The sequence below is a fragment of the Salmo salar genome, chromosome 12 (genome assembly GCF_965601325.2).
Source record: "Salmo salar chromosome 12, fSalSal1, whole genome shotgun sequence".
NCBI lineage: Eukaryota > Metazoa > Chordata > Actinopteri > Salmoniformes > Salmonidae > Salmo > Salmo salar.
The window spans coordinates 68,570,745-68,594,831 of record NC_138302.1 but is presented as its reverse complement, the minus strand read 5'-3'; the positions used below and the strand labels follow the sequence as shown (position 1 = coordinate 68,594,831).

The 24,087-nt window shown below is 42.2% G+C and overlaps 1 protein-coding gene across 1 annotated transcript; it reads left to right on the top strand.

Annotated features, from left to right (window-relative positions):
- The first annotated feature begins 159 nt into the window (after positions 1 to 159).
- Positions 160 to 24,043, top strand: LOC106565530 (activin receptor type-1B). The gene is made up of 9 exons (XM_014132767.3): positions 160 to 333; positions 18,032 to 18,277; positions 18,488 to 18,754; positions 19,037 to 19,267; positions 19,428 to 19,595; positions 19,986 to 20,142; positions 20,246 to 20,370; positions 20,645 to 20,775; positions 21,133 to 24,043. The coding sequence occupies exons 1-9, from the start codon at positions 243 to 245 to the stop codon at positions 21,256 to 21,258; spliced, it is 1,542 nt and encodes a 513-aa protein (XP_013988242.1). The 5' UTR covers positions 160 to 242; the 3' UTR covers positions 21,259 to 24,043.
- The last annotated feature ends 44 nt before the right edge of the window (positions 24,044 to 24,087 follow it).

Below are 24,087 nucleotides of genomic sequence, written 5' to 3'. Positions count from 1 at the left end.
GTAAACCACCTGATTTTAAAAGTAAGCCTTGACCAGATAATACAAACTTTACATTGTGCTTTCTAGAGGGCCTACCTACTTTATTTTATCGACATACCTCATAATAAGAACTAGTTAGCCATTACTCCCCTTTAAATTCTCCACTCACCCCCTTTAAGGTGTCTGTCTGTCTGTTGTCTGACTGGAGCTGTGTGTTATATGTCCGCTCCGCTGTCAATACCACACCACTAACCCAAATATTAATGCAATGCAATGGGAATATAGCGATCATGGCTAAGAATCTAATTTTGTTAATTATTCTCGTCCTGGTTTGCATATTCGGAACTTATGATGGTAAGTGTAATGTTTTTCCGATTACGTTTTTATTCCGCCTGTGTGTATTTACTTGCTCGGTGTGTGAATGGAATTTACATTGCTTAGTAATAGCACAACATGGCGCACGGATTTGGTACCAAGCAAGTCGAGTTAGCTAATTGAACCGGCTTGTTTGCAATACTATTAGCCGTAATAGAGATGAAAATAAGAGAATCAGCTAGCTAGCTACCTACACTGTTTGACGTTATGTTTAAATATGCTTTATAGCTAGCTAGCTAACTGCTTGAGAATAGCATAACGTTAGTTCTCTGGCCAGCTAGAAGCTAATTGGATGGATACTTGGATCGCGTTAGTAAACATATCAGACAACACAATTTGGGGGATTTGGGATGAACAGCCAAGGTTGTCTACCAAGGACCTTCCACCATTCCTTGATACAATTCACAAGAATCCAACAGCAGTGGTTTAACAAATTACCTTAAGTCATCTAATCAAAGTTGAATTAATTAATTTGCTGTATTCTCAAAAACGATTATGGAAATATTGGTTTATTTATTTATCATAAACTACCACATAATATTCAATATCAAAACATATAAATGTGCTCACTCAGATTCCTCATCAAGTAAGGTATGAGTTCCTTATTCCCAAATTTGACCTTATGTTTTTGTCATCATTTCCTGTGAAAATCTGTTTTTTAGCAGTTTAATTTTGGTGTGTGAACTGTAAACTTTGCAAACAAGATAGCTAGTGTCGTGGTTTTAAAGTGCAGCGCTAAACGATTTTGCTGAGACTACAACACAATGGTTTAGCAAGCTGGAGTCTGAGGCTGACCTATTTAGCTTTGAAGAGCTGCAGTACATTGCGAAACGGGCCATTGTGTGTTGTTCTACCAATCAGCCTGAGTTAGTTTATAATTTCTGGATAAAATATGAATTTATGAAAAGCATAAATGAGTAAACCTCAGTTCTCCCTCTCCCTGGCCTTTAGCGTTTTTCGTACATAGAGAGATAAGAGGCTGCAAGGTCTATAAACACTCAGTCCTAGTCTCTTAAAAAAAGCCCTTGATCGTGAACTCATAATGTTTGAATAACATGGATGATATGGTTGGGCGCTTGTGTCTTCAAAAGTGTCCAACAGTAAATACAGATTGCATGTATATGGACCTTTTTATCTGGGCAGGGCAGGGGGCTAGGTTGTATCCATGTATGTAGATTAAAAATGCCCAAACAATGGGGTAATGGAGATTTTCCAGTTTGTTATCTAATCTACTGGAATGAATGATGTTAAAATCCTGGACTCAATTATCACAGCTTCTCTTTACAACTGTGACTTAGGCTGAAACTTTCACAATATTTCAACTTTTTTTATCCTGTTTCATTCTGTGGGCCTATTTGATTGCTCTTCTCAACTTTTGTCACTTAGCCTAATATACCCATTTAAACATGTCCTTTTCTATACACTTTATCTGTTGAGTCTGCAAAGTTAAGTAACTTTAGGATGATCTAGTTTACCATTATGAGTTGAATAAACCCATTGTTGATGTGATCAGTGACATTAGGCATATTTTTCTCTATGCCTTCTCTGGAAAATAACTTAAGTCTGTGGAAGGTTATGCCCCATACACATCGTGATGTATTTCATTATGCTATATGTCATCTTCACGCAATCTCGTTCCGCTACTACTGGACAGAGAGCATAGGGTTTCACAACAAGACAAGATGGAGGAGAGCCTAGTTTCTTGTAAGAGATCCTATTTATTTTGGGACTTTACAAAATATGACCTTTTCATTCAAGACAGAAAAAACATTGTTTCAGGTGATAATAAAACATGTTTTGTTACTTTTTCCTCATCTTGTTTATCTAATTTTCTAGCAAGTCAAGCTAGTTTACAGAGTAGCTAGCTAAAGAGCTGCAAGACTGGGGGTGTGTTTTTAAATTCAATCTGGAGTGCCAGAGTGCGCACAGGGTGTTAATAAATTCAGAGGTTGTCAGTTTTGTAAATTCAGAACGTTTCGCTGTTGGAGCGTTCAGAGTGCACACTGGATGCTCTGGCCGAGGAGCAGGTTTGATCCGCGTTCTGACCTCACAATGGCATTAAAGCACCCAAGCTAACTGGCTAACGTTGTCAGTTTGACTATGACTATTTACAATCTGTCAACGCTCTGAATTTACGAACGCCCAGAGCACACTCTGAGCACTCTGTCACTCCAAACTGAATTTACGAACGCACCCTAGCTTGCTAGCAGAGCTGGTTAGGCTGTTTTCATGTTATCCAGAGCATTGGTGGCTGTAACTGTGCTGCTGGCAACAATTTTAATTAAGCTTTTTTTCCGATGTTTACTGACACCCCAGCCATATTCAATGGGTGTTGAGCGTTTGTTAATTCATCAGTTATTCTGCGCTCTGGCACGATCAGATGAGAGTGCTCTGAAATACGAGTAGCTAGCCAGAGTGAATTTACGAACGCACCCTAGGTTGAAGATACTGTCGCTAGCGACCTCAACCTAATAATTATCATCAAAAACAAATGTAATTGCCATCGCAAACTAAAACGTGAGGCAACAGTCATATAATGAGTATTATTTAACTTTACTATTCCAATAGGCCTATCCATTCCTATAAGTGAGTACTAATTGTTTAGTAGTTATCCCATAAATTCATTGCCTAAAACCACATTTTCATCTTGTTCTGTGGTTTGGTAACTTCCTTTTCTATTGACAGACTCTGGCGGCACTAAATACGATGCAAAGGTTGGAAACCTTTTAAGTATACGGCATCCGTTTCGCCGGGGAGCTGTGATACCGCTCCAAGAATCTTTAAAAAAATTCACCGTCTAGCAGGGACAGTGCTCAGAACCTGGTAATATCAGGATGTAGGATTGGATATAAACCTAACAATGTCAATTACTAATTCCTCTGAACAAGGGGGAAAATTCACTAGGAATAAATACTAGAAACAATACTCCAAGCCGCAGCTCCATACTGATTGTTGTGGGTGGCTTTTGACCATTTATTTGGAATTCCCATGTCTTATCCATTAACCAGGTTTCCATCCAACATTTCTTTAGCCAGTAAAGTACATGTCAGATACAAAAATATATGACTGACAAAACAAAATACAGTAGACAAGATGAGGTATTTTTGTGTCAGTAAAATTAATTATAAGAGAAATGTCGGTGGAAAAGCTTTTATGCGCAAATATTGAAATAATAACAATCACATCGAAATATAATTGGAGTCATGTGTAAAATGTGTGGACCTCCCACTACAACTTGTTGGAAAAGGATGCCGTTTATTAGGCTACAGATGAAACTCTGGGCTAGAGTACATGTGCCAATACCAGAGTGGGCACACTCACTATATAACAAAAAAAAAATTGGTGAGAAAACCATGAAAATGCGATGGAAACCCATTTAACCGCAAAAGGTATTTATGTGCACTAGGTCATCACGCAAGCCTTTTATCCTCAAGTCAATTTGATGGAAAAGCATTTCCGGTGGGAAATTTTCACATGAAAATCTGTCGCCAATTTGATGGAAACCTAGCTATTGTTAAGAATGCTTTGGGTCCAAATCAGATATTATGTACAATATTTATTGAATGTTATATGAGTCCTATAACTTCAAATTACCAATTTGGGTCCAATCAATTAGCTTAATTCCTCAGATCAAGTTATATTTCAACAAAATATGTTGCAGGAATGCTAATCTTATCTGTTTCTAACTACAGAAACAATTTCAGAACAATCTGAAATGGAGGGGCCTCCCGAGTTGTGCAGTGTTTTAAGGCACTGCATCGCAGTGCTTGAGGTGTCACTACAGACCCGCGTTCGATCCCTGGCTATGTCACTGCCGGCCATGACCAAAAGACCCGTGAGGCGGCTCACAATTGGCCCAGCTTTGTCCGGGTTAGGGAAGGGTTTGGCCGGCCGGGATTTCCAGGTCCCATCGGACTCTAGTGACTCCTTCTGGAGGGCCGGGCGACTTCAAGCTGACTTTGGTCACCAGCTGGACGGTGTTTCCTCCGACACATTGATGCATGGCTTTCTTCCTTCGCCTCTCCCGAGTCCGAAGGGGAGTTGCAGTGATGGGACAAGACTGTAACTACTAATTGGATATCACAAAATTGGGGAGAAAAAGGGGTAAAACAAATTATAATAAAAAAAAAACATCTGAAATGGTGGGTGTCTATCTTTCTTGGTCTTTTTGAGGTGGAATGACCTTAATAAAAGTTCACGGAAGTAACAAGTAAAGGTAAACCTATCAATTAGTTATAGTGTTTTTACTGATATCAATTGTCTTTATGAATTATTAAGTGATTAAAACTATAACAGAATTTCCGAAAACATCGGTAACAGAATTTCTGCAATTGAGTGGCTACATTGAGAAATCCATAGTAGTCACAAACCACAGTTGGGTCACTACTGTCCTCCCTTTCACTGGCATACTGTTTTGTTCATCCCTCACTCTCTCCAATTAATGTCACCTTTTCCAGCTCTGACTGACACCTACCTACCCATGCGTCCCATCTTTCCATTTACTGTAGCCTGCATCCTCACCCACTGAGCACCAATCGACACCGGACGTTGAAAGTCCTTCACTGTAGGGTGGAGTAGAGTTCAGTACAGTACACAGAAGTGCACATTAGAGTTGAGTACACTATAATGTACTGAACTATACTCAAGTTTACTGTACTGAACTCTACTGTACTGAAGCTCCCCGCCCATTCAGCCTGTCTTTTCAAACTTTCTGGTAGTTAGCCATAGGAGAAAAAGTACTTTTCAGAATGACAGTTTAGGACCTTTTAATTTTTCCAGGCGCACTGGTGCTCCTAAATATTCAGGTGCATATTTGAGTAAAATTGTCACACTGTAGAGACCTGCATTCAGAGCCCTGCATTCATATTCATAATTATGAATTTCTGTGTATTACAGATCAGAGACCCATGATGGAATTTCATTACTGCAATTCGGTTACCGGGTGTAAATCCACTTCACTTAGCGTGTAGTTCAATAAACCAAAATATATATTTTTTTCAAACTCAAGGTGTCATGTCATTCAGATGTAGGATGTTAATTTGATCACTCTTTTGTTGCTGAGAATGTTCCTGCCCAGCAAGAAATGCAAACTTGTAGTGTATTCATGGTTTAAAAAGACTTCTAATGTTTATAATTTCCACTTTAAAATGTCAGACATGATTTGCTCTAACGAAAAATGTATTAACCCCTACAAAAACATGTCCTGTTCCTGCATGATTATTTTCCAGGTGTAACAAACTGTCTGAAATGAAGATCCTACATCTGTAGCTGACACCCCATTCTTTCTGCAGACATCTTTGAATCTTAATTCGGAGCAGATAGGCCTATTTAACAGTTTTGGGATAATATGGTCGCATAAAAAAACAGAGGGAGATTTTACTGAAATGTTACCAACTTTGCATCTGCACAGTTCTTCCAGTAAAAGTGTTGTAAAATGTTCAGTGTAAATTGTTTAAAGTAGTCATTAAAAGTAGTCAACATAGAGTTGTATTTTTTTTGTTTGCCATACATTTAAAGTGAAGAGTGTCATTAGGCTACATCACAATGTACAAAGCAATACAATGTGCAGTTAGCCTTTTTTCTCCTTCTCTCTACTGTACCCTTTTTCTCCTCTCTCCCTTCACACAGCCCTGTCGCCAAACAATACCTGTACTGTGCTTGACTTTAGTAACACGCCAAACCCCCGCTTTTAACACAACCATAGTCCTCAAGTGTTTGCTCTGCCACACTATTTCTTCAAGTCTTGACGCATCACAGCATTCTCTAAAAACTGAGAAAAAAACATGTTGCTGTTGAAAACATTTCGTCTCACTCACTTTACTTCTACACCATCTCCTTTCTCCCAAGGCCTAGCCTGTCTGTGTATAAATTGTAAGTTATATAGCCTATTTATTGTATATGTTTTACGATAGTGCCAGTGAATAACCTTGCCACACATTCAGCACAGGGCCACTTGACGTGTGTGGTGTGTCTGTGTGTGCTCAGATCCGGTACAATAACACAGATGCTGTTTGTGGTGTGTATTTCAAATCTCATCAAGGTCCTCCCATTTTATCTAAAACACTTGCATCTAGATTTATATAAGCCATATTTCCTTTTTAAAGTGCTTTAAACTTAATGGCAAAAATACATGTTATGAAACTTTCATAAATTATACAAATTCAATAACAACAAAATAACAACCTTCTCGAGTTCATGTGTGCTGGATCACGGTGTGTGTGCTGGATCACGGCGCGTGTGTGCCAAAAAGGTCTGAGGTGTGATTGGATGTCAAATGTCCAAAAGGTGCCATGGCACTGTCCAGCATCGTAATCACCCCAATGGTAAAATAATTGACAGTACAGGTCAAAAGTTTGGACACACCTACTCATTCAAGGCTTTTTCTTTATTTGTACTATTTTCTACATTGTAGAATAATAGTGAGGACATCAAAACTATGAAACAACACATGGAATCATGTAGTAACCAAAAAAGTGCTAAACAAATCAAGATATACTGCTCAAAAAAATAAAGGGAACACTTAAACAACACAATGTAACTCCAAGTCAATCACACTTCTGTGAAATCAAACTGTCCACTTAGGAAGCAACACTGATTGACAATAAATTTCACATGCTGTTGTGCAAATGGAATAGACAACAGGTGGAAATTATAGGCAATTAGCAAGACACCCCCAATAAAGGAGTGGTTCTGCAGGTGGGGACCACAGACCACTTCTCAGTTCCTATGCTTCCTGGCTGATGTTTTGGTCACTTTTGAATGCTGGCGGTGCTTTCACTCTAGTGGTAGCATGAGACGGAGTCTACAACCCACACAAGTGGCTCAGGTAGTGCAGCTCATCCAGGATGGCACATCAATGCGAGCTGTGGCAAGAAGGTTTGCTGTGTCTGTCAGCGTAGTGTCCAGAGCATGGAGGCGCTACCAGGAGACAGGCCAGTACATCAGGAGACGTGGAGGAGGCCATAGGAGGGCAACAACCCAGCAGCAGGACCGCTACCTCCGCCTTTGTGCAAGGAGGAGCAGGAGAAGCACTACCAGAGCCCTCCAAAATGACCTCCAGCAGGCCACAAATGTGCATGTGTCTGCTTAAACGGTCAGAAACAGACTCCATGAGGGTGGTGTGGGGGTTGTGCTTACAGCCCAACACCGTGCAGGACGTTTGGCATTTGCCAGAGAACACCAAGATTGGCAAATTCGCCACTGGCGCCCTGTGCTCTTCACAGATGAAAGCAGGTTCACACTGAGCACGTGACAGACGTGACAGAGTCTGGAGACGCCGTAGAGAACGTTCTGCTGCCTGCAACATCCTCCAGCATGACTGTTTTGGCGGTGGGTCAGTCATGGTGTGGGGTGGCATTTCTTTGGGGGGCCGCACAGCCCTCTGTGCTCGCCAGAGGTAGCCTGACTGCCATTAGGTACCGAGATGAGATCCTCAGACCCCTTGTGAGACCATATGCTGGTGCGGTTGGCCCTGGGTTCCTCCTAATGCAAGACAATGCTAGACCTCATGTGGCTGGAGTGTGTCAGCAGTTCCTGCAAGAGGAAGGCATTGATGCTATGGACTGGCCCGCCCGTTCCCCAGACCTGAATCCAATTGAGCACATCTGGGACATCATGTCTCGCTCCATCCGCCAACGCCACGTTGCACCACAGACTGTCCAGGAGTTGGCGGATGCTTTAGTCCAGGTCTGGGAGGAGATCCCTCAGGAGACCATCCGCCACCTCATCAGGAGCATGCCCAGGCGTTGTAGGGAGGTCATACAGGCACGTGGAGGCCACACACACTACTGAGCCTCATTTTGACTTGTTTTAAGGACATTACATCAAAGTTGGATCAGCCTGTAGTGTGGTTTTCCACTTTAATTTTGAGGGTGACTCCAAATCCAGACCACCATGGGTTGATAAATTGGATTTCCATTGATTATTTTGTTGTCAGCACATTCAACTATGTAAAGAAAAAAGTATTTAATAAGATTATTTCTTTCATTCAGATCTAGGATGTGTTGTTTAAGTGTTCCCTTTATTTTTTTGAGCAGTATATGTTTGAGATGCCACCCTTTGCCTTGATGACTGCTTTGCACACTCTTGGCATTCTCTCAACCAGCTTCATGAGGTAGTCACCTGGAATGCATTTCAATGAACAGGTGTGTCTTGTTAAAAGTGAATTTGTGGAATTTCTTTCCTTCGTAATGTGTTTGGGACAATCAGTTGTTGTGACAAGGTAGGGCTATCTTCTGTATACCACCCCTATTTGGTAAAAGGCAAGTCCATATTATGGCAAGAACAACTCAAATAAGCAGTCCATCATTATTTTAAGACATGAAGGTCAGTCAATTCGGAAAGTTTTTTGTCAAGTGCAGTCGCAAAAACATCAAATGCTATGATGAAACTGTCTTTCATGAAGACCGCCACAGGAAAGGAAGACCCAGAGTTACCTCTGCTGCAGAGGAAAGGTTCATTAGAGTTAACTGCACCTCAGACATTGCAGCCTAAATAAATTCTTCAGAGTTCAACTAACAAACACATCTCAACATCAACTGTTCAGAGGAGACTGCGTGAATCAGGCCTTCATGGTCGAATTGCTGCAAAGAAACCACTACTAAAGGATACCAATAAGAAGAGACTTGCTTGGGCCAAGAAACAGGAACAATTGACATTAGACCTGTGGAAATCTGGCCTTTGGTCTAATGAGTCCAAGTGTAAGAGTTTTGCTTCCAACCACTGTCTTTGTGAGATGCAGAGTAGGTGAACGGATGTCTTTCGCATGTGTGGTTCCCATCGTGATGCGTGGAGGAGGAGGTGTGATGGTGTGGGAGTGCCTTGCTGGTGACACTGTCTGTGATTTTATTTAGAATTCAAGGCACACTTAACCAGCATGGCTACCACAGCATTCTGCAGCGATACGCCATCCCATCTGGTTTGTTTTAGTGGGACTATCATTTGTTTGGGGTCGACACATTGGGGTCGATTTCAAATGCTCTCATGTACCCCAATGTGTACATTTCAAAAGGGAAAAATATGAGTTAGCCTAAATATGACTTCAAATATATATGCTCGCCCCAATGCATAATCTAGTGATTGCCTTTTACAGTGTGTGTGTGTAGTCTGTATGAGTCAAGGCCACAGATGTCATTAAGAAATGTTTTTTCCCTTCTGACGTAAATGAGAATAGTCCTATGCTGTGGGAATACTCCCACAGCATAGTCACTGAAACTGAAAGACCACTCAGACACGAACGGGCAGGTGGGTGTGCGCGTGTTAAAGTTCTAAACCACACCAAATAAAAGCCCCCAAATGAATTATTACTTCGCTCAAACCAAGGGGAAGCTTTAAACCACAGCTGTTCCTTGTGCCAAGGTTGGGAGGTGAAAGGGTTCATTCACTTTTTTTTTAAAGAAAATAGAAAAAAATCCCTGGCCTTTAATGTGGCATGTACATACCTGTTGATAAACTGCATCAGAGTAAGGAAGCTTAAAGGCAAACAGGATATTGTGTGTGAAACAGTATGATTGAGATGTTTGACGAAGAGAGGTTACAGTGAGTGACCAACTCACGTTCCCTGGGTTTGTGATATTTGGAAAGGGAGAGAGATTTAGACTGAGGATGGGAAGGGAGGAGCTGGACAACAAGGGAGCTGGACTAGGTAGTAAGATAAGAAAACGTAGTTCATGGGATTTGGGAAACGGCCATGTAATTGCATTGAGAGACATGCATTCGTAAAATGCTTGCAGCGTTATCTTTTACTACATGAGTCATTCAGTCATTTAAAGAGGTCTGTTTTTCCTTCTATTCTCATTTCTATGAGTATTATCTATAACTGTATTATCGAATCTTCTGTAGTCACTCATTGAATTTTTCAATGTTTTTTTCCCCCCCTCAAATTGAGACTATGCATCCTGTGGGTGGGGGAAATCTAATCTAATCTGGGGGGGGTCTAATCTGTGTGTCAGGTAGCCTAGTGTCTAGAGCATTGGGCCAATAAGTTACAAGTTCGAATCCCCGAGCTGACAAGGTGAAAAATCCACCAATGTGCCCTTGAAATAGGACAAATATAAACACTCACCTAATAATTAGCATTTCTTATTATAACCAGATACAAGTTTGGGCCTCCTAGCTATTAACAATCAGGTTTTACTGTCTGTTTAAAAGTGGGAACTCTTTGAACAGACCTCACTATGGCCTTGATTGATCGGCATGGAAACATATTTTGTTCCAGCATCGCATTACATGTTCTCCCCGACCTGATTAGCATGTTTTCTAATACTAGATTTACTCAGGATTGTAGTCTTGCCTCAATGGTCAATCCAACATGTCAACGTAAACATGCCTCCAAACATTCTCACGGATTAAGTACTGTTTGAGAAACACACTGCCTGCTTAAGATCACTGAACTTGTGTCTAGAAAGCCAACTAGCTTTTGCTATAGAATCAGAAGACTGGGAGCCCAGATACAATAACAGAAGCATGTGCATCGTGCACAAGCGCGCGCACACACACACACACACACACACACTTCCTGTGTATCGATGGGAGTGGGATAGTAGGGGATGGGGTGAGTACAGTGGTGTGTGTTTTTTTTCTTCTGCCTGGTGGCGTCTGGGTGTCTTAATCAGGTATTCCCTGTCTGAGTGCTGCCTGCTTCGTGCAGAGCTCTGTCCGCCGCCCTCGTCTAGAGTAACACCTCCAACCTCAACCCCAGTTTACAGAATGTCAGCAAGTAATAATCACCTTTTCATTTCTCACTACTTTACTGTAGCTATCCATGAAGCTTTATCTTCACAGGGTTCTGGTTGCACTTTTAATTAGGCTCCTGTCAACATTAAGCCTATTAATCAATCTATTTGCAAAAGGATGAACCTTCTGGAAACCAAAAAGCTCATGTTTCCTTCATTCCTGGGAATGTGTGTTGTGTGGGAAATACAAATGCAACAGAGGGTCATTTACAGACTACGATGGAAGAAAAAATATCGGAATTTCGCACCATGTCAGCCTCGGTGTCCTAATGAAATTCAATTATCCAAAATTTCACTGAGGCAGTCACTGTCTAGACTGGGTTAATGACAGCTGCAGCTGCTCACACAAGTCAACCCCCTCTGTACCAACCACTACTACAACTCGCCCCAAAAACCACCAACGTTCTCTCCCCCCCCCCCCCCCAAAAAAAAAGCCCTCGCCGCAGGGGTTTAAAACGCATTGAACGCCCCTTCTCTGCCTTCACTTATTTTATTTTTTTTACCTCCCCTGTCCTAGTTTTCAGGACTAGGCTGCCCAGGACTAATCCCAAACCTCCAGTACAGACCACAAACTCCTAAACTTTAGGGGTTCCCCCTTTCGTCTTATCACCCCTCCCTGTACACAGGAAGCTGACCTGGAGGATGGCTTATCCCAACAACTACATTCTGGGTTCACTCCCCTACCCCCACTGATCTCAGATCAGTCTAAGTTGGTCAAATTCCCTGTAATCGCCACACAAAGGGCCAATGTGATGTTGATTAAGAATTATGAAATTGTATGGGCAAAGTCCACTTCTGATTATAGTAACACTGTCAGTAGAACACCACTATTTAAAAGCAAGCTGTCTGCACTAAACAGAGACCTTTTGTCTTTGAACCTCATTTCCCTCTTGTATGTCTACCATTATAGAGCCTGTATGTTGAGAGTATCAAATTACCCAGATGTCTTTGAGCTGTCTTGTGATGTCTGCAATGTGCAATAACTTGTAAAATTGCTTCACGTTCTGTGTGTGTGTGTCCTTTCTGTGATCTGGTTCACCCAAGGAGACCTCACTGCCTGCTGTGCTGAACTTGGTGTCTGACAGACCTGAGAAAATCTCTCATGCTCCCCATACAAGTCTACTGAACTGGGTTGATATTGTGTGATTTAAAAAAAAAAAAATGTTTTATCCAAAAACCTGTTTCAGGCTAGGAGTTCAAGGTGAAATAGTTACATGAGGTGCAGGTTATTAACAACAGTTTATGGCAGTGAAGGAAAGTCAGTCACAAAAGTAAGCTAGAAAATGGTAACTTACCTACATTTTTACTTTGTGATAAGTTCTGCTAATCACTCAAATCTTTATTTTCTCCTTAGCTAGCGAAAATAAATGAAGGCTCTGTCCTATTTAGAAAGCTAGTTCAAGCTAACGAATGTTACTTGCTCTAGCTAGCTAGTTATGAAACTTGTGGACAATAGGCTAATTAGGAGGAGAAGAATCATGAAAATGGGTAGCAAGCTGGCCTTTTAAAACAGAACTGTATTCTTGTGAGAGATTAGAATCCTAGAGAGGGAAAGAGGTACTCAACGTTGTATCTGTGCCATTATGGCATCTGTAATCGCATGGGCAATGCCATTAGAGCTATCTCCATTTTAAAGTAGTACATTTTCTTATTCTTTTGATGTTTGGAAAAACATGTAAAGCTAATATTTGTGATTTACACCTACTTGCAATGCTGGAGTCTTGAACCAAATCTTACATTTACATTTTAGTCATTTAGCAGACGCTCTTATCCAGAGCGACTTACAGTAGTGAATACATACATTTCATTTCATGCATTTTTTGTTGTTGTTGTACTGTGTGTGTCACCAGATGGCGGTGTTATAGCTTAAAGCCATTTACAAACTGGGCAAACCAATTTTAAAGAAACACACAATTCTCTTATCATTGGCTGATCACTCACAAGTTAGGAATCCCCACCTAGTTTACTACTTTAAAAGAGTGGAAGCCCTCAATGTGAAATCAAATCAAACTTTATTTGTCACATGCGCCCAATACAACAAGTGTAGACCTTACCGTGAAATGCTTACTTACAAGCCCTTAAACCTCTTACATCTAGCTGTTCCGCTAGCGGAACACCTGCTCCAATATCCAATGATTAGGCGTGGCGCGAATTACAAATTCCTCAAAAATACAAAAACTTCAATTTTTCAAACATATGACTATTTTACAGCATTTTAAAGACAAGACTCTCCTTTATCTAACCACACTGTCCGATTTCAAAAAGGCTTTACAGCGAAAGCAAAACATTAGATTATGTCAGCAGAGTACCCAGCCAGAAATAATCAGACACCCATTTTTCAAGCTAGCATATAATGTCACAAAAAACAAAACCACAGCTAAATGCAGCACTAACCTTTGATCTTCATCAGATGACAACCCTAGGACATTATGTTATACAATACATGCATGTTTTGTTCAATCAAGTTCATATTTATATCAAAAACCAGCTTTTTACATTAGCATGTGACGTTCAGAACTAGCATTCCCACCGAACACTTCCGGTGAATTTACTAAATTACTCACGATAAACGTTCACAAAAAAAATATATATATATTTTAAGAATTATAGATACAGAACTCCTTTGTGCAATCGAGGTGTCCGATTTTAAAATAGCTTTACTGCTACTTCAATAACAAATGTTGGTTTGTTTCAAAATAATCCATTGTTATATCCAAATAGCGGCGTTTTGTTCGTGCGTTCAAGACACTATACAAGGGTGACGAAGGGTCACGCGCACGGCGCATTTCGTGACAAATAATTTCTAAATATTCCATTACCATACTTCGAAGCATGTCAACCGCTAATTAAAATCAATTTTTATGCCATTTTTCTCGTAAAAAAGCGATAATATTACGACCGGGAAAGCGTGTATACGTACAAAGAGAGAGAAAATAAAAGCATGGGATCCCCTCGTGCACGAGCCTGAGTCTCACAGTACTGTGACCAGCCACTATCCAAACTCGCTAATGTTTTTCAGCCAGAGCCTGCAAAGCCACGATTCAGCTTTTTGCCGACTTCGGAGAGCCCATGGGAGCCGTAGGAAGTGTCACGTAACAGCAGAGATCCCCTGTATTGGATAGAGATAATCAAGAAGGGCAAGAAATTGTCAGACAGGGCACTTCCTGCATGGAATCTTCTCAGGTTTTGGCCTGCCATATGAGTTCTGTTATACTCACAGACACCATTCAAACAGTTTTAGAAACTTTGGAGTGTTTTCTATCCAAAGCTAATAATTATATGCATATTCTAGTTTCTGGGCAGGAGTAATAATCAGATTAAATCGGGTACGTTTTTTATCCGGCCGTGAAAATACTGCCCCCTAGCCATAACAGGTTAACCTCTCTAGGGTAGGGGGCAGTATTTCCACATCCGGATAAAAACGTACCCGATTTAATCTGGTTATTACTACTGCCCAGAAACTAGAATATGCATATAATTGTTTGATTTGGATAGAAAACACCCTAAAGTTTCTAAAACTGTTTGAATGGTGTCTGTGAGTATAACAGAACTCATATGGCAGGCCAAAACCTGAGAAGATTCTGTACAGGAAGTGCCCACTCTGACCATTTCTTGGCCTTCTATACTCTCTTTATCGAAAACAGAGGATCTCTGCTGTAACGTGACACTTTCTAAGGCTCCCATAAGCTCTCAGAATGCGCCAGAACGTTGAATGATGACTTTGCAGCCCCTTCCTGAAAAACAGTAGCGCATTTGGATAGTGGTCGATCTGAGAACAATGAGACGGGTGCGCGCATGCACGTGAAGAGGCCATTTTACATTTTCAGTCTTTGAACGAAAAAGACGTCTCCCGGTCGGAATATTATCGCTATTTTACAAGAAAAATAGCATAAAAATTGATTTTAAACAGCGGTTGACATGCTTCGAAGTACGGTAATGGAATATTTAGATTTTTTTGTCACGATGCGCGTCACCGTTCGGATAGTGTCTTGAACGCAAGAACAAACAGAGGATATTTGAACATAACTATGGATTATTTTGAACCAAAACAACATTTGTGGATGAAGTAGAAGTCCTGGGAGTGCATTCTGACGAAGAACAGCAAAGGTAATCCAATTTTTCTTATAGTAATTCTGAGTTTAGTGAGTGCCAAACTTGGTGTGTGTCAAATTAGCTAGCCCGTGATGGCGAGCGATCTACTCAGAATATTGCAAAATGTGCTTTCACCGAAAAGCTATTTTAAAATCGGACACCGCGATTGCATAAAGGAGTTCTGTATCTATAATTCTTAAAATAATTGTTATGTTTTTTGTGAACGTTTATCGTGAGTAATTTAGTAAATTCACCGGAAGTTTTCGGTATGTTTGCTAGTTCTGAACGTCACATGCTAATGTAAAAAGCTGTTTTTTTTATATAAATATGAACTTGATTGAACAAAACATGCATGTATTGTATAACATAATGTCCTAGGAGTGTCATCTGATGAAGATCATCAAAGGTTAGTGCTGCATTTAGCTGTGGTTTTGGTTTTTGTGACATATGCTAGCTTGAAAAATGGGTGTGTGATTATTTCTGGCTGGGTACTCTCCTGACATAATCTAATGTTTTGCTTTCGTTGTAAAGCCTTTTTGAAATCGGACAATGTGGTTAGATTAACAAGAGTCTTGTCTTTAAAATGGTGTAAAATAGTCATATGTTTGAGAAATTGAAGTAATAGCATTTCTAAGGTATTTGAGTATCGCGCCACTCGATTCCACTGGCTGTTGACTAGGTGGGACGATTTCGTCCCACATACCCTAGAGAGGTCCAACAGTGCAGTTCAAGAAGAGTTAAGAACATATTTACCAAATAAACAAAAGTTAAAAACGAAATAATAAAGTAACACAATAACGAGGCTATATACAGGGGGTACCGGTACCGAGTCAGTGTGCGGGGGTACAGGTTAGTTGAGGTAATTTGTACATGTAGGTAAGGGTGAAGTGACTATGCATAGATAAACAGCGAGTAGCAGCAGTGTACAAAACAAATGGAGGGGAGGTCAAGGTAATATTCCGGTGGCCATTTGATTAATTGTTCAGCAGTCTTATGGCTTGGGGGTAGAAGCTGTTGAGGAGCCTTTTGGTCCTAGACTTGGCACTCCGGTACCACTTGTTGTGCAGTAGCAGAGAAAACAGTCTGACTCTCTGACAATTTTATGGGCTTTCCTCTGACACCGGCTATTATATAGGTCCTGGATGGCAGGAAGCTTGGCCCCAGTGACGTACTGGGCCGTACGCATTACCCTCTGTAGAGCCTTACGGTCAGATGCCGAGCAGTTGCCATACCATGCAGTGATGCAACCGGTCAGGATGGTGCCGATGTTGATCTTTTTGAGGATCTGGGGACCCATGCCAAATCTTTTCAGTCTCCTGAGGGGGAAGTCGTGCATTCTTCACGACTGCCTTGGTGTGTTTGGACCATGATAGTTCGTTGGTGATGTGGACAGCAATGAACTTTAAGACTCTCGACTCGCTCCACTACAGCCCCGTTGATGTGAATGGGGGCCTGTTTGGCCCGCCTTTTCCTGTAGTCCACGATCAGCTCCTTTGTCTTGGTCACATTGAGGGAGAGGTTGTTGCCCTGGCACCACACTGCCAATGTCCATGCAAAATCAGGTTATTTCCAAGTAGAGATCTCAATCCATCTCTGGAATGGCTAGAATTGTTTCCCGGCCTGCCGCTGAACGTGTCTTTTTGAAATGGCCAGCTTTGGCACGCAGTTTGATTACTGTTGATCCTCTATTTCCAGGATGAACCACCTCTGTAGGGGTATTGTGTTGTCTTGTTGTACTCTTGTGATGTTAAAAACACCGTTAGCTAATAGGGTCAATTTTGTGACCGTTTGGGTTAAAAACATATTTGTCCCCATATGGAATGGTTTCAAACAACACACTTTTCTGCATCTGCTTAGTTTTGTGAAATTATGCCATTTGGGGTATGGTAAATAATTGAAACATTTCTGAGAGGTAAAGTTCAAAAGATTGTTTAAAGGTTCATCAAACTAAAGGGTTGTTTACCTCTTCAACGACTAAAGATTTGTACAATGTCAACTTAGTCCTAGTCCCTACGACCCAAAATACTCAAGATGTTGAATCACTCTCTGGTGCCTTCTCTATCCTGATGGAGCATGCTACCAGCTTTATCAAAAGGAGATATATTTCTCTTTAAAATCTCGGGCTATTTTCAAATAAACTCACTGGCTATTATTTCAACGTGTCCTTTAGAAATGCAATGTGTGTGGCTCGAGGTCAAAGAACAAAAAGTAGTGTTGACGTCTGTCTGATTTTCTCCAAGAGAAAAGCTGAAATATTTTGGGTGTTCTCTGGGAAATGGTGTTGTTTATTTGGAGGAAAAATGTAATAGTGAATCCTTTTTTCTGTAGTCCTATGCTTTACCTTACAGGGGTATGATCATAGGGCGAGTTGGTGTCAGTATAAAATAAATAGAGCCAGCACACTCAGAAGCTCCACCACAAACAACATTTTGATCCAGCAAGGATCTTCATCAGGTCATCCTTGCAGGATCTAAATGTTGTTTGTGAACAAAGATACCTGCTGGACCTTCTGATTGTACGGCCTCTATTCATTTTATACCAACTTTCTTTGGCCCTGCACCGCGGTAAAGGATGTGCGTTTGATCACGCTGGACTAAGTTGGTGCCAGGGAAATGTAATTGTCAAAGGGCCCCTGTGTGGTACTGCTGCTGTCTATGAGCGCCCTCTGCTGTATATAAACGTGCATCTCATACAGTGGAGTGAAATTGCCTTGAAGTGGTTTTTATGTGGCAGTGCCAGCACAACTTCTTATGAAATTACAGCTTTGAGCGTGTTTTGAGTTTACCCAAACCATTATTCCAAAATATTGAAATAATCTCTCTGTCTCTCTCTGTCTCTCTCTGTCTGTACAGCTTTGTGGTGTAACTGCACCACAGCCCAGTGTGAGAAGACTGGCTCCCGGTGTGAGACAGACGGGGCCTGCATGGCCTCCACGTCCTTCATCAATGGGCTGGAGCAGCACATCCGTATCTGCATCACCCGGGACAACCTGGTGCCCCCGGGCCAGCCCTTCTACTGCCTGAGTGCTGAGGGCCTCCTCTACACACACTGCTGCTACACTAACTACTGCAACAGCCTCGACCTCAAAGTAACTTCTGGTGAGTCGACCTCGACCTCGACCATGGAATATAAGCTGTATACCGCCACACACAAGCGCATGTCCCAGGTTGCACACCCTCACGTTACGAACCACAGGGCTAGGATGTCTGCTACAATAGAGGACAAGGGTCTCAAACACAGTTCAGTGAATTGTTATGTTCACTCGTGAAATATGTATTTAGTCTGATTCTTTCTCTTCCCTCTTTCAGTGACATCGCGGCCGGGCCTGGGGGGCGTCTTTGGCCCTGATGGTAAATGGGGTCCAGTGGAGCTGGTAGCAGTGGTCGCAGGGCCCGTCTGCCTGCTGTGTGTGCTGCTAATCATGGCTGTGTTCCTGTTCCAGTACCACCAGAGGGCCTACAGCCACAGGCAGAGGCTGGAGGTGGAGGACCCCTCCTGTGATCACCTCTACATGGCCAAGGACAAGACCCTGCAGGACCTCATCTACGACATGTCCACCTCTGGATCAGGCTCCGGTCAGTACAGCAACGCTAGGGCTCTGATCAATTCAAGCAGTCACAAAACAGGGGGAAAAAAAGATTAGTGACTGTAGCTTTAATAATGTCTTCCATAGAAGAAAACAAAATGCATAGGGGGAAATGTGGTTGATATTAGGCATGTGTCACAATGTGATTGTCTAACTGTATAGTCCTCTTTCTTTTTGCCTCGTCTCTGTGTCCCGAATGCCTTGGTCCTCTCCGTCCTCTGTCTCTGTGTCCCGTATGCCTTGGTCCTCTCCGTCCTCTGTCTCTGTACAGGCCTCCCTCTGTTTGTCCAGCGAACAGTGGCCAGGACCATCGTGCTGCAGGAGATTATAGGGAAAGGGCGTTTCGGGGAAGTGTGGCGCGGCCGCTGGAGAGGAGGAGACGTGGCAGTGAAGATCTTTTCGTCCAGAGAGGAACGCTCCTGGTTCCGCGAGGCCGAGATCTACCAGACCATCATGCTGCGCCACGAAAACATCCTGGGATTCATCGCCGCCGACAACAAAGGTAACAAAATACTGGCTGTCGTCCTATGACATCACAACAAATATTCCCCTTCGAAGAGCACTGCTTGTAGATTTCTGGTGTTCAGGTCAGTTTTTCGGATTAGGTGTAGGGTCTGAACATTGGTCTCTGAACTTATTGTCCAACAATCTTTCTGTCATAGATAATGGCACATGGACCCAGCTGTGGCTGGTGTCAGACTACCACGAGTACGGCTCTCTGTTTGACTACCTGAACCGCTACGCCATCACCATCGAGGGAATGATCAAACTGGCACTGTCTGCTGCCAGCGGGCTGGCACACCTGCACATGGAGATCCTGGGCACACAGGGTGAGGGTGTGCCTCTGTAAATGTAGGCCATGCTTCATAGCTGGTAGGCTGGTAGCCTGGTCAGAGTCTGGGTTATGGATCTGCCCCGTATCAGTCACACAGCAGCCCCTCTAAACTAAAGCTTCTCTGTTGAGTGCACCGACTCAGACCAACAGAGATGTTCCTTGATAGGTCAATTATTGATGTCATTCTGGAAGAACATTTACATTTTTGTCTACTGTAGTATACAATGGTATACTGCAGATATCCATGATTGTTTGATTCAAATGAATTGGACAACAAAAAACACACGTTTCACACAAACATGTTAATGATCAGTTACGTGACTTCCATTGATTGCCAGGAATGCAGTAATTGTCAGGTAGGCTCACTCTCTCAGCCCTCCTCTAGGTAAGCCTGGTATTGCCCACCGGGACCTCAAGTCTAAGAACATCCTGGTGAAGAAAAACAGTACCTGTGCCATTGCTGACCTGGGGCTGGCCGTGCGCCACGAGTCCACCACCGACACCATAGACATCGCCCCCAACCAGAGAGTGGGCACAAAGAGGTGCAAACACACACATGTCCTCAACCTTAAGGAGTACTTGGTTTCTCAACTTACAACCCTCATGCCACCCCAGCTTAATAAAAACATGCATTCTCTCTGTAAGGTACATGGCCCCTGAGGTTCTGGATGAGAGCATCAACATGAGGCATTTTGATTCATTTAAGTGTGCAGACATCTACGCTCTGGGCCTGGTTTACTGGGAGATCGCACGCCGCTGCAACGCTGGAGGTCAGACAGGCTCCCCCTCAGCACACTCTGGCTGGTCCCAAAGGGCACCCTATTCCCTATATAGTCAACTACTTTTAACCAGGGCCCATAGGGCTCCCTGTATAATGCACTATTTTTGACGAGGGCCCATTGGTCTCCAAGTGGTAGTGCACTATATAAGGAGAATGGTGTCATTTGGGATGCATCTCTCTATCTCACTGTAGTTAAGTTTAATTCACCATTGATTAGAAACCCAGATATTGGACCTTACCTGACCTTTGACCTCTGCCCCTAGGTATCCATGAGGAGTACCAGCTACCATACTTTGACCTGGTGCCCTCTGACCCCTCCATAGAAGAGATGAGGAAGCTGGTGTGTGACCAGAAGCTACGGCCCAACGTGCCCAACTGGTGGCAGAGCTACGAGGTAGGGACACTTGGATATGCATGTTCATTTGAGGTCAATCAAACAATCCTATTATGATAACACAGCAGTCACTCACTAATATGAAAGTGTCACTGGTTTCTTATAAGTATTAAATTGTATGCTGGTGTATTTTAAATGAAGTATGTTCATTTAGCGAACTTGTTCTCTGGGGATGCATTGATGGTTTTGATAAGCTTATTTATCCTTGTGCATATCTGCACCATATTTTCATGTATGACTTCCTCTAACCTCATTTTCCTGTTCGCTCAACCGTTGGTCCAATTTTCCTGAGCTTTATATAACACTGTACTTTATCTTCCTCTTTTTTTCTCTCTCTCTCCCTCCCCATCCCCCAAGACCCTGCGTGTGATGGGGAAGATTATGAGGGAGTGTTGGTACGCCAACGGAGCCGCCCGCCTCACTGCCCTGCGCATCAAGAAGACCCTGTCCCAGCTGAGTGTCCAGGAGGACATCAAAGTTTGAGAGGGCCCTATCCCAAAGACCCGAGGAGAGCACTGGGGACTCTGTCCTGCACTAAAGAATACTGAGAGAGATAGAAGGACAGGGTCTTTTCAAAGAATGCACAAGCTAACGAAAGAAAATAAGAACGCAATGACAAAAGCAAAATGTTAAAAAATAATAATAATCATAATTCTCCTGCCAGTTTTTTTTAAAGCCACCACCGCCTGAGTTGTGACAAACCCTACCTCGTCTATTCAGCCAAAACTACTGACACCCCTGTCCTTCCCTTGCCCCCAACCTATCCCACCATTCTGACCCACAAACCTGTCCCTGCAGCCCCCCTTCTCCATTCTGTTCCTGCTAAAATGGCTGACTGCAATTACTGATACTACTACTACTACTACTACTACTACTACTACTACCGATAATGCCCATGATAATCTCAATGGCAGGATATATACTGAGTGTACAAAACCATTAAGAACACCTTCCTAATATTGGGGTGGAACCCCCCCACCCCTTGCCCTCAGAACAGCCTCAATTCATGTTGACTCCAATGCTTCCCACAGCTGTGTCAAGTTGGCTGGATGTCCTTTGGGTGGTGGACCATTATCCACTGATATTCCACGGGATAAACACCAGCAGCGTTGCAGTTCTTGACACACTCAAACCGGTGCGCTTGGCACCTACTACCATACTCCATTCAAAGGCACTTAAATCCTTTGTCTTGCCCATTCACCCTTTGAATGGCACACATACACAATCCATGGCTCAAGGCTTAAAAATCCTTCTTTAACCTGTCTCTTCCCCCTCATCTACACTAATTGAAGTGACATCAATAAGGGATCATAACTTTCACCTTGATTCAGCTGGTCAGTCTGCCGTTGAAAGACAATGTTTTGTACACTCAGTGTATACTGTATACAACTAGTTAGTAAGAGGATGTGTAAATTAATTTTATACAATATTTTTTATTCGATTCACAAGTAGCTATACATTTGTATTTGTTTGCCTTTATACTGTATTGATGCCATGTTGAATCACTGTTGGCAGAGGTCCGTTTTTCAATTGTTTTTTTTGTGTGTGTGTGTGTGTGTGTGGAAGATGAGGTCCGTCTTTGAATACTGTATACTGATCTCTCCGTTGTATGTACATACACACTGAGAAATTGATTTTAAAATCCATGAAGACCAAGTCTTCCTCATTTATGTGGGCATGTTATGTATCATTTATGGGAGCAGTGGTCTGTGAGTCACAGAGATCAGGTTACCAGTACGTAGGTTTACAGCAACCAATGTTGTGTTTTGTAACTCCTATTGCCTACTTAGAGGCAGGAATGGTCCATACAAACACCTGGCTCTATGGTATTTCATGACGACGGACTGTATAGCCATTTCGTGTGTGTGCATGCGCACGCACACACACGCTCTAATGGTGGGTTGCTGTTATGAATTAGATTTTATTTCCTCACAATACTTCCATGTACGTTTCCCCTCAGGTTATATTCTCCCGGGCCAAGCTTAACCACAGTCTCACCTTAAATGGTTAGTGTGGTTGTCTGTATATATTACCCTTTATGATTTGAGTTTCCATTGATAATTGAATGTTTTAGATTCATTTGACAAGTTTAACACTGGTAACTGTTCTTGGATGGGAGACAACCGGAGGGGCTTATTTGTGCTGTCAATCATCCACTGATATTCCATTGGTTATTCTCCAAACCAACGCTACTGTACACTCATTGAAAGCGCATACTGAGTCCCTCCAATTTGATGTCTCACATGACTATAGAACAGTATTTGATTTTGAGTCAATATTCCACTCCATATTGTTAAATTCTTCTCCACCTATTTTGCATAATGATTTATCTAATGTCAAATCATATCACCAAATGTTGTTTTCAGGAAAACTATGTACTGTTAAAATGTTTGTTTTGTTGACCACTAACTCAAAAGGTACTGCAGACATAAAGCCTCTTTCCTTGTGTTCTTAATCCTGCCAGTTTGCTGTGAGTTCCTAGAAAAGGCTCTTCAGGGCCCTAACTCCACAGCATCACAACCAAACTGTTCAACACCCCTCACTGTTTTACTGCAGATTATACCAGTGAAAGCAGAGGGTGTTTAATATGTCAGTAAGCATTTTAATCGCAGTTCCTCATTTAGTGATAGGTAAATACCTCTCCCAGAATTCTTCACATTTTCAGAAAGCTAAGCAAGAGTGAGGATTCACCAGACCCTCTGTAAAGGGTGCTTATTCAGTATGGCTATAGCACAAACAGATAGGGTTTGAACCTTTGTGAAAAAGAAATACTACTGATACTTATCACTGCTGTTCCACAGGAAATACTGTATGTATTTATTTGATTTGTGTTAGTTTATGACCATGTCATCTGTACTGTATCTTTTTTTTCTTCTATATAGTTCTTGGGAGATGTCCAAGAGGACATGGCCTGTGTACATGTTCTTCCTGAAAATGTGGTTGCTTACGTTTATGGCTGTAAGGCGGGACCTGGGTGTTTGTCTGCATACTGTTAGGCGGATGTGTGGTGAGATTGTCTGTCTGGTCGGGGAGTGATCCTATGCAAATGTCATAGGCCATGGTTGGGATGTGTCTATGGCCTTGTTTTGAGCACACACTGTTAAGGGGTGGTATGATGATGATATGCTGTTGTATTGCACTGTGTTTAATTAAGCACTGAATTATGAACACCCAGGTCTCTGTCCAGACATCAAGCTTTGTGAACCGTTTCAGGACTAGTTTCCAATCATGTATATAGCCTAGAGTAATAATACAAACGTTTTCCTAAGTTTTGTCTATTTTACTCACACATACCAGTATGTACATCTAATG